Source organism: Channa argus, chromosome 23, assembly GCF_033026475.1.
Source record: "Channa argus isolate prfri chromosome 23, Channa argus male v1.0, whole genome shotgun sequence".
Classification (NCBI taxonomy): domain Eukaryota; kingdom Metazoa; phylum Chordata; class Actinopteri; order Anabantiformes; family Channidae; genus Channa; species Channa argus.
Window position 1 is genome coordinate 7,612,029 of NC_090219.1, and position 14,090 is coordinate 7,626,118.

Genomic DNA, 14,090 nt, shown 5'->3' on the forward strand with positions numbered 1-14,090 from the left:
GATGTGAATCAATTATTGCTTTATTGTTTATGTTTTAAAGATGGTGCTTTTATTGTGAAATCAAGAGGAAAGGAAGTTCCGCTAACCAAGCCACAGCTAGCTAAATATTAGGTAGCGTAAAACTCACATCACCGCTGTTCTGGTCAAGAAGGCCAAATAGCGAAAGGTAAGGATCAGACGCACGTTTTGCATTTATAAATACATAAATGTATATGAAATGTAAATGCAAGGCCTGTGTAAAATCCAGTGTTTGACCTTATTATCCGCTGTAATGCCGTTACATATCCCCGTGTCCTTGAGTAGTACTGCTAGCTAATGCTGTTAGCCTGCAAGCAAGCAGTCCTCATTAAAATGTCCTTGCTGCCATTCATACTTAATATTTCTATCGTGTCAGTATGTTTTGTAAATCCTGCCTTGGTTCTCTGTGCATTTTCATCATGAAATGTTATGGGATTGAGTGACCGCAACACTTGTTTTGCTGACAGTGACGGGCACTAAGCTAACTTACCTAGCACTTGCTGTTGTGGCTGTAATGTTAATTGATTTAAACTGTCACTGTATTTTACCAGCTAGACTTGTAAACATTTATTAAATTCCGAACAACAATCCTGCAATAAGCGATGTCTCAGGAGAGTACGATGTTTCTGCTCTGTATGTTGGGTCTCTCTAACATGGAAGCTTTTATTTTTTTTTAAACTGTGCACTTATAAAATAAAATCAGGGTTATTTACCTTTTTATATCAAGACCTTAACTAAAAAACATCACATTCACCAAGTTATTAATATTTTCCATACCCTAAAACCAATTCATTTTTTGGCCTAAAAGAAGTAAACTTTACAGGCATGTTTTTAATTCTAAATAATGCTAGTCCTCACCTTTTTATTTTAAGATTTTTTTAAGATTTGACAACTTCATAATGAAATGTATTTTACATTATAGTAAAAAAACATTTATGGAATACAGATTTAAATTGTGTTTTTAAAAAGGGTCTTCACTTCTCTTTTTTCTTTATTTTTTGGTGATGTCTATTTTATTTATTTATATTTTTGGACATTTAATACACCAGGTGATTAATGGAATAATAAACAAATGAATCTAGCATGGGTGCAAATTTGAAAGAGTTACATTAAAAATTGTAAAATAGGTCGTCAGATTGCAGTTTTTTTTGTTTGTTTGTTTAGTTAGTGCAATGTCTGCCATATTGGCCAGGACGCTCAGTGGTAGAGCAATGGTTTGCAATGCAGAAGGCTGTGGGTTCAATTCCCACCCCACCAGGTGTAGGGTTCAGTGTCCTGTTTTTGGAGGATGACTGCTTTACCCCTTGAGACATTGACAACCCGCCCAGTCACAAGGGGCTACCTTGGACAGGCTGCGTTGTGGAGACCCCTTAAGGGAAAAGCTCATTTGCTTTCTTTTCTCCTCTCTCAGCATTATGCTGCGACTGCCAGTTGTCGGCCGAGCTCTAGCCGGAGCTGCCAAGGGTGGCCTCACTCCCTCCAACACTGGTAAGACCTATTTGTGTAATATCTGATATTTTGAAAGAAAGGCATTAGTGTTTCTAAAAGCTTTTTCAATGCTTAATCCTATTATTTTTAAATATATCGTATTATTTTAACTTGGTCTTTGTGTATTTGATTTCAGTGCGTACTCCAGTGCGTGCTGCCAGTAACATGGTGGAAGTGTTTGTAGATGGAAAACCAGTGGAAGTGGAGCCTGGAACTACTGTGCTGCAGGTAAGAAATATCTGATTATGTTACTGCAATTATTAATTGTGATAGTTCAAATGGTCTCACAGAGCCATTAGCGCAACCTGGGGTTCAGTGTCATGTTTTTGGAGGATGACAGCTGTACCTCCTGAGACGTTGACTTTATGGTGTTGCAAACTAAATATAATGTAAACAAAAGTTTAAGTGACTAATGTCGCTTTCCTTTCCCAATCAGGCCTGTGAAAAGGCAGGAATCCAGATCCCCAGGTTCTGTTACCATGAGCGCCTCTCAGTGGCAGGAAACTGTCGTATGTGTCTGGTTGAGATTGAGAAAGCTCCAAAGGTAAAAGAATTCAACTTATTTGACAGCAGGTAGTCTGCTTTACTAGGCACTCTGCTGAAAGGGAATCAAATTGAAGGCAGGAATTGCTGAAAGTGTGTGTGTGTGTGTGTGTACTGTCAGCCGGTAGCAGCCTGTGCCATGCCTGTTATGAAGGGTTGGAACATCCTCACCAACTCAGAGAAGACACGTAAAGCCAGGTAACAGACTTTTGTGGATTCATCACAGTATGACTGAAAGGGATAAAAAGGCTTTGGAAACATAACCAAGTATTAGACACAAGTTTTGTGTGTGTGTGTGTGTGTGTGTGTGTTATCAGAGAGGGAGTGATGGAGTTCCTGTTAGCGAACCACCCATTGGACTGCCCCATTTGTGATCAGGGAGGAGAGTGTGACCTGCAGGTAAATATACGACTGGTTCATGGAGCAGTTCATCCACAAATACCTACTTTTCCATTTAATTTACTATGCAGATAAAGATATCTGATGTCAACATCTGTCGTAATAAAATACAATAAAAATGGCTGGCATTAAATAACTACATTGGAAAAAAGTGCAGCCAGCACAGAAACTTTTTTTTTTCATTTTGCCTTGTCCTGCTCTCAGGATCAGTCCATGCAGTTTGGTTCAGACCGCAGTCGTTTCACAGAAGGAAAACGAGCGGTGGAGGACAAGAACATCGGGCCACTTATCAAAACCATCATGACCCGCTGTATCCAGTGCACACGCTGCGTTCGGTGAGTGGATGAGAGACATCCTTATTGGTATTTATCAGGTAACCTGTATTAATCTGCAATTTTCAGATCATAATTTGATATAATGATCCTGTAACAGTATATTTGGTTATTCCTGGGTGTGGGTGCTTGTGTTATTTGTTGTTGTTGTTTGTTATTTTTATATATATTTGTGTGTGTGTGTGTGTGTGTGTGTGTAGTTTTGCCAGTGAGATTGCAGGAGTTGAAGACCTGGGAACGACAGGAAGAGGAAACAACCTGCAGATCGGGACATATGTGGAGAAGATGTTCATGTCGGAGCTGTCAGGCAACGTTATCGATGTCTGTCCTGTTGGGGCCCTCACCTCCAAACCCTACGCTTTCACTGCACGACCATGGGAGACCAGGTAGGAAAGGGTTAGATAAAATCAATCATCCTACAAAGCCAAAGCAAAATTTCTGCTTGCATTTAAAGACTTTTAATGAACTTAAACTTCATCTTCTGCTGCCTTTTGAAGAAAAACAGAGTCCATTGATGTAATGGATGCTGTGGGCAGTAACATTTTGGTAAGCACAAGAGGAGGCGAGGTGATGAGGGTGCTTCCCCGACTGAATGAAGACGTCAATGAAGAGTGGATCTCTGACAAGACCAGGTAGGACACAAACCTGAAGATATTTCCAATTAGAGGTTAAATCTGTCTCACTAGTTTGTAAAATAATTGGTTAAATGAGACAAATTCCACTTTAATAGCCATGTTGCTAACCCGACTGAAGGAATGTGCATCCGAAATGTGTATCCTCAGGTTTGCATATGATGGCCTCAAGAGACAGAGGTTGACCCAGCCAATGGTAAAGGATAATTCGGGGCAGCTGACCCCGACTACATGGGAGGACGCTCTCACTCGTGTTGCTGGAGCAGTAAGTGTTAATGGGAAAATATTTATTTTTTGTGGCGTTATTACAGCTAAACATGTCTGTCTTTTGTAACTGCTGAGGCATCACCTAACAAGTTTAGTTGTGCTGTAATTTTGTGTGTGTGTGCGTAGCTGCAAGGCGTGCAGGGTGGTGAGCTTGCAGCTATAGCTGGGGGGATGGCTGATGCTGAAGCTCTGGTCGCCCTCAAAGACCTCCTCAACAAGCTCAACTCAGAAAACCTCTGCACTGAGGAAGTCTTCCCTATGGCTGGAGCAGGGTAGGTCTGTTTGAAATGACTGTGAGCTTTAACAATGCAGGAATTTAGAATGTGTTAGAATGTTAAAGTTTATGTAAAGTCCCCAGAGTGTCTTTATGGATGCAGTGTGTCCCCAACATGTTTTCTCTCTGCAGTACTGACCTCCGCTCCAACTACCTGTTGAACTCCCGCATCGCTGGCATTGAGGACTGTGACCTGCTGCTCCTCGTAGGAACCAACCCACGCTACGAAGCCCCACTGTTCAATGCCCGAATTCGGAAGAGGTAAACTGCTCACTTTAGTATCATTAGTAAGGTTCCCCTCTCTAGCTGCTAAGTCTTTTAAACTTTATATGCTCAGTATTTAATGTAGACTACTTGACGCAAATGACTTAATTGCCCCTTTAACACAGGACACAGGTTGTAATACCAAGTCTTTCCACTAATTTGTTTGCCTGTTATTTGATGGACTGTTACCTCCCTCTGCCTTTCTGTCAGCTGGCTCCACAATGAGCTGCGTGTTGCTATGGTGGGTTACAGTGTTGACCTGAGTTACACATATGACCACCTCGGAGAAGACACTTCAGTACTGAAGGGGCTGGCTAATGGCACACACCCCTTCTGTCAGGTAATACACATGTTCTCTAATAATGACCCAATGTGACTGTCTTGAGGTACATTTCTGGAATCCTTTACATCAATTTTTATCCATTTCATTTCACTGTCCCCAGGTTCTTTCAGCTGCTAAGCGTCCAATGGTGATTGTAGGCAGCAGCGCCCTGCAGAGAAAGGATGGGGCCGCCATTTTGAGCACCGTCTCCACTATTGCACAGAATGCCAGAACCAGCAGTGGAGTGGAGGCCGGGTGGAAGGTCCTCAATGTTCTGCACAGGTACAGCTTGGCATTGTTTTTAAAGTGGTAATCGTTTGAACCTGTCAAGACAAATCAGTCGATGTTTTCTTAAAAATTCCTGTAATAGGCTTATAGGCTCTGAAAACACAGAGTATTGAAATTATATGCATAGCCTCTATAAGTAACCAAATGCCTGCAGCTCAAACTTTGTATGTGTGTTTTCAGAGTAGCCAGTCAGGTGGCTGCATTGGATCTGGGCTACAAGGCTGGTGTGGAAGCCATCAGGAAGAATCCACCCAAAGTTCTGTTCCTCCTAGGAGCTGATGGCGGCTGCATCACCAGAGCTGATATTGCTCAAGACGGCCTCATCGTCTACCAGGGTACATGCACACGCACACGCACACACACACACACACACACACACACACACACACACACACACACACACACACACACTCACGTGGCATTAATCATGCATACATTCAGTAGATAATTACTAACTTCTGAGAATGTACTGTACTATAACTTTTGGTTTTAATGCCATCAGGTCACCACGGTGACATAGGAGCACCCATGGCAGACATCATCCTACCTGGTGCAGCATACACAGAGAAAAACGCCACCTATGTCAACACTGAAGGCAGGAGCCAACACACGCGGGTGGCCGTCACTGCTCCTGGAATGGCCCGAGAGGACTGGAAGATCATCAGAGCTTTATCTGAAGTGAGCACACACACATACACATGCTGATACTGTAAATTACCATTTGTTTTGGCCAAAAGCTCAGTTATGAAAAGAAACACCCGTGTGTGTGTGTACGCAGCTGGTTGGTGTGACACTGCCCTACGACACTCTGGACGAGGTTCGATCGAGACTAGCCGAAGTGTCTCCTAATCTGGTTCGTTACGACGACGTAGAGGAGGCAAACTACTTCAAACAATCCAATGAACTTGCCATGGTACATTTTTGAGTTAATTCTTCATCCCACAGTTTGAAGTTGTTTTTGCTGTATAAGTAAGTTGTGCATTGTGTTTTTGGAAATTGTTCAGGCTGTGAACCAGGACCTCCTAGCTGCTCCTCTGGTACCACCCCAACTTTCAATAAAGGACTTCTACATGACAGGTAGGTGCCTTTTTTTTTTTTTTTTATTTAATTGTGGATAAAAAGACAAAACTTATAACGCGCAAAATAAAATGACCTCTTCACATTTGCTCCTCTTCTGTGTTTAGACTCTATTAGCCGTGCCTCTCAGACGATGGCGAAATGTGTCAAAGCTGCAACCGAAGGAGCTGCTGCGGTGGAGGAGCCTTCGATTTGCTGAACAGCCACACGAAAACACCGAAACTCTTTCTTCAGAATCAACACATTTTGTTGCTCTATAATTTAAAGTTGTCTTCAGTGCTTTATTGTACACAGTTGTACAATGAGCTTTGTTCCATAAAGTGTATGAAATATAAATAAAATCTTTTGTCGTTACTCAATTTTGACAGGTTTTCTTTCACTCTGTTTTTTATTGTAAAGGCCCACAAGTCATCCATGTCTTACTGTGTTTGAGCTTCCTAAGTTTAAATGTCGCACATTATTAGTTTGTTTCCCTCATCTTTATTCCTACATTTAGCTTCCAGACATACAGATGTGATTAGATGTGCCAAACAGTGTTTTGTGAATCGTATTCAGAAAGAACCGGTGATAAGCGTCATCTCTGTTCTTTCATCATCTGGAGGAAAAGAATACAGAAAACAAGACGTCTTTTTCTGTTAGTCGTGGTGTTAGGTGCTGGGATGCTTAATGGCTCAGAACGGTGAAACGGCAGATTTTAGAAAAACCTCATGTTCTTTTCAAAATAAAAGGACTACAGTTGTACTGTGCAGACAATTGCTGTAGAATATCAAAATCTGACACGTCAAACATTAAATAATCAGATTGTTTTGCTTCATTTGGCATTTAGCAATTACTACTTTAGTACCTATAGTAACAAAGAGTGCCTTCATATTCCAAAACCCTGTTCCAGTTCAGTTGACATTTTAAAGCTTATCTGTGTATGAACTCTCAAAAGGCTCAGCACCATCGGGGTGGATATAGAGTATTTAGTATGACCTCAAGATTAATGTTAAGTCTTTGGGGGTTTATTGAAAGTCACTTACAGTCCCTAAAAAGCACGTTTATGCGTGCTGTGAATGCATGTAGAATAGGTTACTTGGAGTCAGTCCCTTTAGACAAATGGCTCTTGTCATCTAGTTTTCCTAGTAGAGAGAGACAGGTCCTAAAACACAAGCAGAGAGCACACACACCTACACACAGACACAAAAGGAGAGTAGACAGTCCCATCTCTTCATTCTTTGTCTGCTCAGTGTCTAAGACCAAGCACAATGACTTCATTATTGTCCTCTTCTCCTTATCTGGAATTTATTTATATTTAAAGGTCAGTAACAATGCAGCATAGCTAGTTTGTGCTTTGTATTTTTACATGAACTCTAGGTGTTGTAACATGATTTATGTTGCTTTTTAACTGTGTTCGGCTGCTGCAGATGTTCTGTGTACTCGGTCTCTGCTCTTCTCTGTAAGTGAGACTGACAGTGGGACCGTCAGGAAAATGGTTCCAGTTAAACTCCTTATTCTGGGAGCTCAGAACACAGGAAAAACAGGTAAGCACAGACAGAGAGACACAGAGTGGGAATGTGTATCTGTGGAAAACTTTCTTGGAGGAAGCATTAGAGGTTAAGTTTGGGGGTTACATTTTGGTCACGGTGTAAGAGTTTGGGCTAAATATGGAGATTTCACTCAGGTTTAAAGCTGACCCTGCTGTCTTTGCTGTGAACTGTAGAAGCATTGTGCCAGCTTGGTGACTTCCACTAATGCCTGTCTCATGTCATGTGTCAGAAATTGTTCTTTTTTTGAACTGGTTTTCTTGTGCTTTTCATGCACGGGTTTAGTTTTAGATTATGCTCATTGTAGCGTAATAGAAAAAGTCTGGTGCGAGTGATTTATTTTCTTACTTTTCTACATTAAAATGAAAGAACAAATGAGCAGAAGGTACTTTTATGACTAAATGTTAATTCAAAACCCCTGCACAACAGCAGGTCCTGAGCAGATATCTTTTAAACACGGTAATATGTGCAGAGGGTGTATTTGCTAGAAATAACACACTGTGCTTCAGCATACACAGTGAAAGGCACAGGATGTTCACCTAGTTTGGCAAACTCTTGAGGAAATTCAGGACACAATTGCAAAATCATAGCGTTATTCTAATTCCAAAGCAAAGCCTGTGTGCAGCTGTTTTTTATGCTTGCCATATTTTCACTCAACTCATTAGAGTTTAAATTAGATTCCGAATAAAAAAGTGTTGTTGTTTTTTTAAGTTGCATTAGACATTTCAGAAATATAACAACTGTTCCCTTCAGTCATCAGATTTAATAAATTGAGGTCTGTGGATTATCAGGAGTAATCATAAAATTTTCTCTGGAAAGACCAGATGTAAATGCTTCAGGCATCACAAATGAATTTCCATTCAACTTCACTGTGTTTTCATCAGAGACCAAAAAAAAGAACGAAACGCTAATGTGCACAAAATACAACCGCAAAATTGTCTTCATGTGGCAGAAGTAAACATCTGTCTTTAAACATTAATCTGTAAAGGCTCAAACAAATGTTTTAATGTGTCTTGTGAAACGGAAATACTACGAGAGCTCAGAAAGGAGACACACAAGTCAAACAAACGTGAACCGATCCAGACTCATTCCACACAAACACACAAAAAACCAGAGCATTAGACTAAGGAAGGTGAGGCTCCTTTTCAGTGACTAGACACATGAAGATACAGTGATCTGTAGGCCAAATGCAGATTTTACGTTTGTGAATACACATTATAAAGAAAAATATTAGATATTATTTGTTTACACTCTGTTGACCATGTCTGTTTTCTGTCTGCAGCACTGTGCGTTCGTTTTATTACCAAGCGCTTCATCGGTGACTATGACCATAAAAAGGGTGAGAATGCAGCTGGAAACATAATTAGATCCATCACTTACAGCCCTACATCTTTCTACCTCTATTCCAACAAAACAAGTTCAACTCATTTGTGTTATTGTAACACAGATGTGACCTACAGATGCAGTCAGGTGGTGGACCAGGAATCTGTTGATCTGGAGATTCTGGACATGGGTTGTAAGGTACATTTTTACATCCTGTGCTGCACTGTACCTGGGATACAATGCTGCATTTACATTTTTTTTAACAATCTCCCGCCCAGTTGTTTGACTGATTTGACAAATTTTTTTAAAATCTGTACCATTAAATAAGATGAGGTTTTGATGAGGGATTTGACACGAATCAGATTTAAGCACAGTGTTAGTATCAAACATTATCTGCTTCAGGAGAACTCTGTGCTTTCTCTGGAGTCATCCATCCGCTGGGCTGATGGTTTCCTGCTGCTCTACTCCATCACACAGCGATTCACATTCCTGGAGGTGCCACAACTCAAGAAGCTCATCGAGCAAACCAAACAAAGTCTGGGTAGGGAACAAAATCACTTAATATCTGAAGGAGGTTGGAGGGAAATGTGTAAGGACTCCTTGACTGACGGATCACATTTAGTCTACCAGGACATTTGTATTGTACAGGGACTATTTTGTTTTTTCTACCACTAGAAGTTACCAAAGTCAAATCTGCACAAATTTACTTTAATGCCACTGTTACAATGCCACTAAAACGAAAGACTGGATGTATAAAACATCTCTTTTGCAAGTTTTGCAATATTATTAGCCTCAAGGATATTTACATCAACAAAAGATTCGATCCAGCTCACATTTTCCTTTTGGGACATGAACTGTCCATTCGTGCTCCAAGAGTTCAGAAACAGAAAGATGTTAAAATAAGGAACCCAATGAAAAATCCCCTTAAAGCTGGAGCTGGCACCTCCTGCTCTTTCAGCACCACAATGATGTAAGACAAATAACTTAACCACTATATTAAAAATTAACACAGTCACGCAGAAAATCTATATTAGCTGTCAAACTATGGCAAAATCACATTTTTATCACACACTTTAAAGAATAAAGGATCAGCTGTGGTCTAGGGAAGGCAATACATTCATTTGGATTTTGATAAATTATCTTGTTATCAAAAGAAAATGAGCTTTGTTATTCAGAGATAACGGCATAAAGAAACACAACTACATCCAGGGTTGTACTTGGCTTCTGTATCTGTAGTATCAGAAGACATTTTCCATAACACGACTGGACACGAATTGCCATCCAAGTCCTTCATGCAAGATGTCTAAAAAGCGCTTTGACAATACAACAAATGTATTTTTCCCCCAAAATGAAATTAAATTAAATTCTGACAGCAGCTGCAGGTGATGACAGATGTTTTAAGTGACAGGAAGAAAGATGAGCATTGCAAAGATTCTGATATATTTAATTTATTGTAAATTTTCTATAAAAAATCCATATAACATTTAACATTTCAGTGAACATCATATAACATTTTATTTAATTGTTTTTTCAAAATTGTTTTTCATGCATATTTTATTTGTGTATTTTCCAACATGACAGGTAAAGATAGATGTAAAATTCAAATCCATGATTTCACCCTATAATAAATGTTCTTACACATTAGACATTTATCAAAGTCATTCAATCAAGAGTAACCATGAGTGTCACTGACAATATTGTGTAACAATAGCATCACTTTGGTTTATTGTGTCAGTCGTTCCCACAGTCCTGGTCGCCAATAAAGCAGACTTGGAAATAGGGAGGGAGGTGACGACAGAGGAGGGACAGAGGCTGGCCAAAGATTTAAGGTCGGTGTGATTACACAATTAAAGTGCATTTATTAGTTTGTATCAATGCAAAGTACTCTTATTCTAACTAGGTGTGTGTGTGTATGTGTGTGTAGGTGTGGTTTCAGGGAGCTTTCTGTGGCAGAAGCCTTTCTAGCAGTGGAAGCAGCAGTTCTACAACTCATCAGGTGTTTTTTATGTGTCTTATAATCTGTTGTAACTGACATGGTTTTATCTAAATGAAAATCTAATACATTGAGGATGGTGATGAGAAAGTTGAACTAAGAGCTTAAAAAACCATAGGGACCTAAAAAAAAGTCTTTGGAAAGTAGTTCCTACCAACTCTTTGTCAGTTGGTGTTGACAGTTTGTTTCCTGTGTCTGTAACAGGCTGGTGTTGGATCAGCAGCGACCTCTGCCTGACCGTCGCTCCTACATGCTGACCGTTCGCCACGCTCTGACCAGGAAACTGACCCGATCTAAGACCATGCAGTGGTGACCGCAGCAGACAAACCATTATAATGTATGGAGGACAACAGAAGACACAAAACTTTCCTAAAAAGTACCATTTTCAAAAAACTACTTATGACTGTGTGATGTGGCACCTGCTGCAACTGGGGACCCACTTTTGAGCTGTTCATTAGTTTCCTAGTTCATGTCAGCAGCTTCTGGCTTTCTGGATTCCTACTTGTTGAGAAGGTTGGTCTACAAATGGTTGGTGCATATAATTTGGAACCAGCCTGAATTACTGAGTTAAAGCGATAATGTCTCTGGAGTTACTGAGCTGAGGTGAGCTTCACTTATCCCATTTAAACCAAGGCAGGAGCAAATATAAAGTGTCCCTACTGCATTTCCAAGGACAACTGGTGACCCCTTTTATTAGTTAATTAGAAAACAATAACATCATTAACACAACAATGAATGCATGTGTCTCTTATTACAGTTTGATGAATATATTTTCATATTTTCATTCTCCGGTAGATGGCGGTAAAATCATTTCATCTAATGCAGATGATCACGGTCTACACTCTGCAGAAACCTCTGGCTGGTTTGGCTGTGGAAGATGCTGATGTGCCTGCAAAGAGCCACAACCCCCAGCCCTTTAAAAAGACCACACCGAAGAATGGAGTAAAACAGATCAATGCACATGATTTGGTGTTTTAATGCATAATTCATGCAACTCAGTCTGTGTCCACAGGCCACCAGTCTCTAAGTAAAACAATTAAATTTGTCCTTGTTATGTTAGTGTGGATAAAAGAACAAAACTGGCTTTGATTACACTCTTGGCATTATTCAGCTCAGTTTCTGTCCTCCCTTTGTACCTCTCTCTCTGTCATTGTTTCTTGCTCTGAACTTTATGATCAGTGAGAGATGTGCAAAGAAAAAGAGCGAGAGGAAAGAGCAACACAGAGTGGCACAAAAAAAGACAGACAGAAGAAAACAATGGGCTTCTTTGGCCTCTTTTGTCTGCAAGGAGCAGGGAATAGGAGCTGTAGGGCCTCAGCTACACTAAATCTGTGTGCACAGTTTATACAGACTCTATGTGCTGTCACTTTTAAACACAATACAAATTGACTGTGTATACAGTCTGTATCCTATCACTCTGCTCACTTCCACAGCCCAGCTAGCAACAAGCCACCGAGTACAGACACCCCACTCAGTGTCATGTACAAACACCCAGAGAAAAAGATGATTCGTGAGGATTTTCTTCATATCAAACCCCATTTTGTTGCCATTTGTACAATATGTACTAATAGCCTCTCAGTGTTTTTGTATTCCTTAATTGCACGATGAACTTTGCATTGTTACAGGTGGAACTTGCCTTTTCCACGCAGGGTTCATGCAGTATAGCAAAGCCACGAGACAAAACTCAAACTAATGTCTTCATTAGTTTGACTTTATTTTTTAAAAATAATGATGTAACTCTTAGGCCACAGTTTGTCAGGCCTGAGTTTCCCCTTCATCAGTTCCCTTTCTGGCTGTTTAAGGAGCATGCGCCCCTGTGGTCGATACCTATTTAATTTTGAACAGAGCAGTGGAGCCTGTATTATTAAAACACACCTCATCAGTAACTGCGTGTGTCACTAAGTCAGGAAGTGTTTGCCTGGATGTTATAGAAAATAGGACTAAAATGCTCTACAGTCTTTTCTTTTTCTATTCTGCTTAAATAAAAAACAAAAGGTTACTTGATGAGATCGGGTCTCGCTGCAAAAGAGAGTTGCCTTCTAAAATGTGAAATTACAGGAACACAAATGAAAACACCACTAAAATTAAGGCTTTAATTAGATTCATACACACACATGATTTGGTTTTTGCCTGAACGTACTGATTTTGGTGGGTTCTGGTCAATATGGAGGCCTAAACCATCTTGTGCCAGCCCTGATTACTCATTTATTTTCAGACTGCTTGGAAATAGATGTAATTGCCATCAAAGCATGAATTTATATTCACCATCATGGGTGGGTGCTACAGTGAATGGCCCCAGGCTTGTTAGCAGGGTCAGTACAGAGGGTGAAAATTACAGATGATGTGAGGAATAATAGTAACTGTGTGGTGATGATAGTGTGGTGGAGAGCAAAGCCTTTACTGACTGTGTGTTTCCACTTCAGTATTGTGATGTTATTGCTCTCTCACTGTACTGCAAAACAAACCGGGGAGACGGGAGAGGACGACGACGGAGCTGTATGAAGACGAGAGAGGCTGTGACATCACAGTGGTCACCAAGGAGACAAAAGGTCAGAGCCCCGTGTCACCTCGTGGCTCAGAATAAATGATGAGTCATACCTGCATCATCACACCAACAGCCAATCGGAGAGAGCTGTGAGTGTGTCACAGCGTGCATCAATAGATTACAGCCAATCAGAGAGCTCCTGCGTTCAAACAGACAAAGCGTATAAGTTTGTTAAAATAAATGAATGAATTAAATGTGGTTTATATAAAAAGTGAGTCAATTACTGCAATAATATATGAATGTTGACTGCTCGTCTTGAATTCAGCTTCAATTCATTACAAGAAATTAAAAGATATTCAAGTGCACAGTGAGTTGACTTGAATACAAACCAATAGCTGCCTACAACATGAGCATGTTTCTTATTTTTTAAACATTTTAAATACTACACTGTTTACTGTACATCATCACATTTTCTTCTGCAGAATAATGTGTCACCACTATTCTCCTGCTAGTAGCATAAACTAGGGACTTTCATTTGAAAGCGGTCAAAAAAACACCACAAGGTACAGTAGGTTTAAATTTAGCATTTTTAGGTGTAGCAGAAGGTCACAGTTACACAACACCAAAGTGTGGGAAAGAGAAATAGAGACTCTCTGTCACTTGGGGTGGGACACCTTCGTAAACTGATATGTGAAAAAGGAGAAAGGAGACAGAGAAAAGAGGAGTGGTGGAAATAGAGGGAGGAAGAAAGGTTTATGAGAAAATGGTAGAACAAAGAAAAAAAAGGCTAACAGATCATTACCTAATAGTAAATATTTGTTTACTAGGTAGAAAAACACACACTCACTATAGTTTCTAC

At 40.2% G+C, this 14,090-nt stretch overlaps 2 protein-coding genes across 2 annotated transcripts; both read left to right on the forward strand.

The window, feature by feature from the left end:
• Positions 1 to 46: 46 nt before the first annotated feature.
• On the forward strand, positions 47 to 6,263 carry LOC137108752 (NADH-ubiquinone oxidoreductase 75 kDa subunit, mitochondrial-like). Its single transcript, XM_067493741.1, has 19 exons — positions 47 to 166; positions 1,430 to 1,506; positions 1,643 to 1,734; positions 1,943 to 2,050; positions 2,171 to 2,247; positions 2,367 to 2,448; positions 2,653 to 2,783; positions 2,981 to 3,166; positions 3,278 to 3,412; positions 3,563 to 3,677; positions 3,806 to 3,951; positions 4,086 to 4,214; positions 4,428 to 4,557; positions 4,661 to 4,821; positions 5,008 to 5,162; positions 5,330 to 5,505; positions 5,606 to 5,740; positions 5,832 to 5,904; positions 6,012 to 6,263. The coding sequence occupies exons 2-19, from the start codon at positions 1,434 to 1,436 to the stop codon at positions 6,101 to 6,103; spliced, it is 2,196 nt and encodes a 731-aa protein (XP_067349842.1). The 5' UTR covers positions 47 to 166; positions 1,430 to 1,433; the 3' UTR covers positions 6,104 to 6,263.
• A 792-nt stretch (positions 6,264 to 7,055) lies between these two features.
• On the forward strand, positions 7,056 to 13,623 carry zgc:110699 (uncharacterized protein LOC325371 homolog). The gene is made up of 8 exons (XM_067493931.1): positions 7,056 to 7,204; positions 7,311 to 7,427; positions 8,713 to 8,769; positions 8,878 to 8,951; positions 9,156 to 9,294; positions 10,489 to 10,582; positions 10,678 to 10,749; positions 10,951 to 13,623. The coding sequence occupies exons 2-8, from the start codon at positions 7,376 to 7,378 to the stop codon at positions 11,057 to 11,059; spliced, it is 597 nt and encodes a 198-aa protein (XP_067350032.1). The 5' UTR covers positions 7,056 to 7,204; positions 7,311 to 7,375; the 3' UTR covers positions 11,060 to 13,623.
• Positions 13,624 to 14,090: the final 467 nt, after the last annotated feature.

Bases quoted from the DNA above. Each gene is read 5' to 3' on its own strand.
- zgc:110699 (XM_067493931.1), top strand. From the start codon at position 7,376: ATGGTTCCAGTTAAACTCCTTATTCTGGGAGCTCAGAACACAGGAAAA. The intron at 7,428-8,712 runs GTAAGCACAGAC...TTCTGTCTGCAG, and splicing joins TCAGAACACAGGAAAAACAG to CACTGTGCGTTCGTTTTATT. The intron at 10,583-10,677 runs GTCGGTGTGATT...ATGTGTGTGTAG, and splicing joins AGGCTGGCCAAAGATTTAAG to GTGTGGTTTCAGGGAGCTTT.
- LOC137108752 (XM_067493741.1), top strand. From the start codon at position 1,434: ATGCTGCGACTGCCAGTTGTCGGCCGAGCTCTAGCCGGAGCTGCCAAG. The intron at 2,248-2,366 runs GTAACAGACTTT...GTGTGTTATCAG, and splicing joins GAGAAGACACGTAAAGCCAG to AGAGGGAGTGATGGAGTTCC. The intron at 4,215-4,427 runs GTAAACTGCTCA...CCTTTCTGTCAG, and splicing joins AATGCCCGAATTCGGAAGAG to CTGGCTCCACAATGAGCTGC.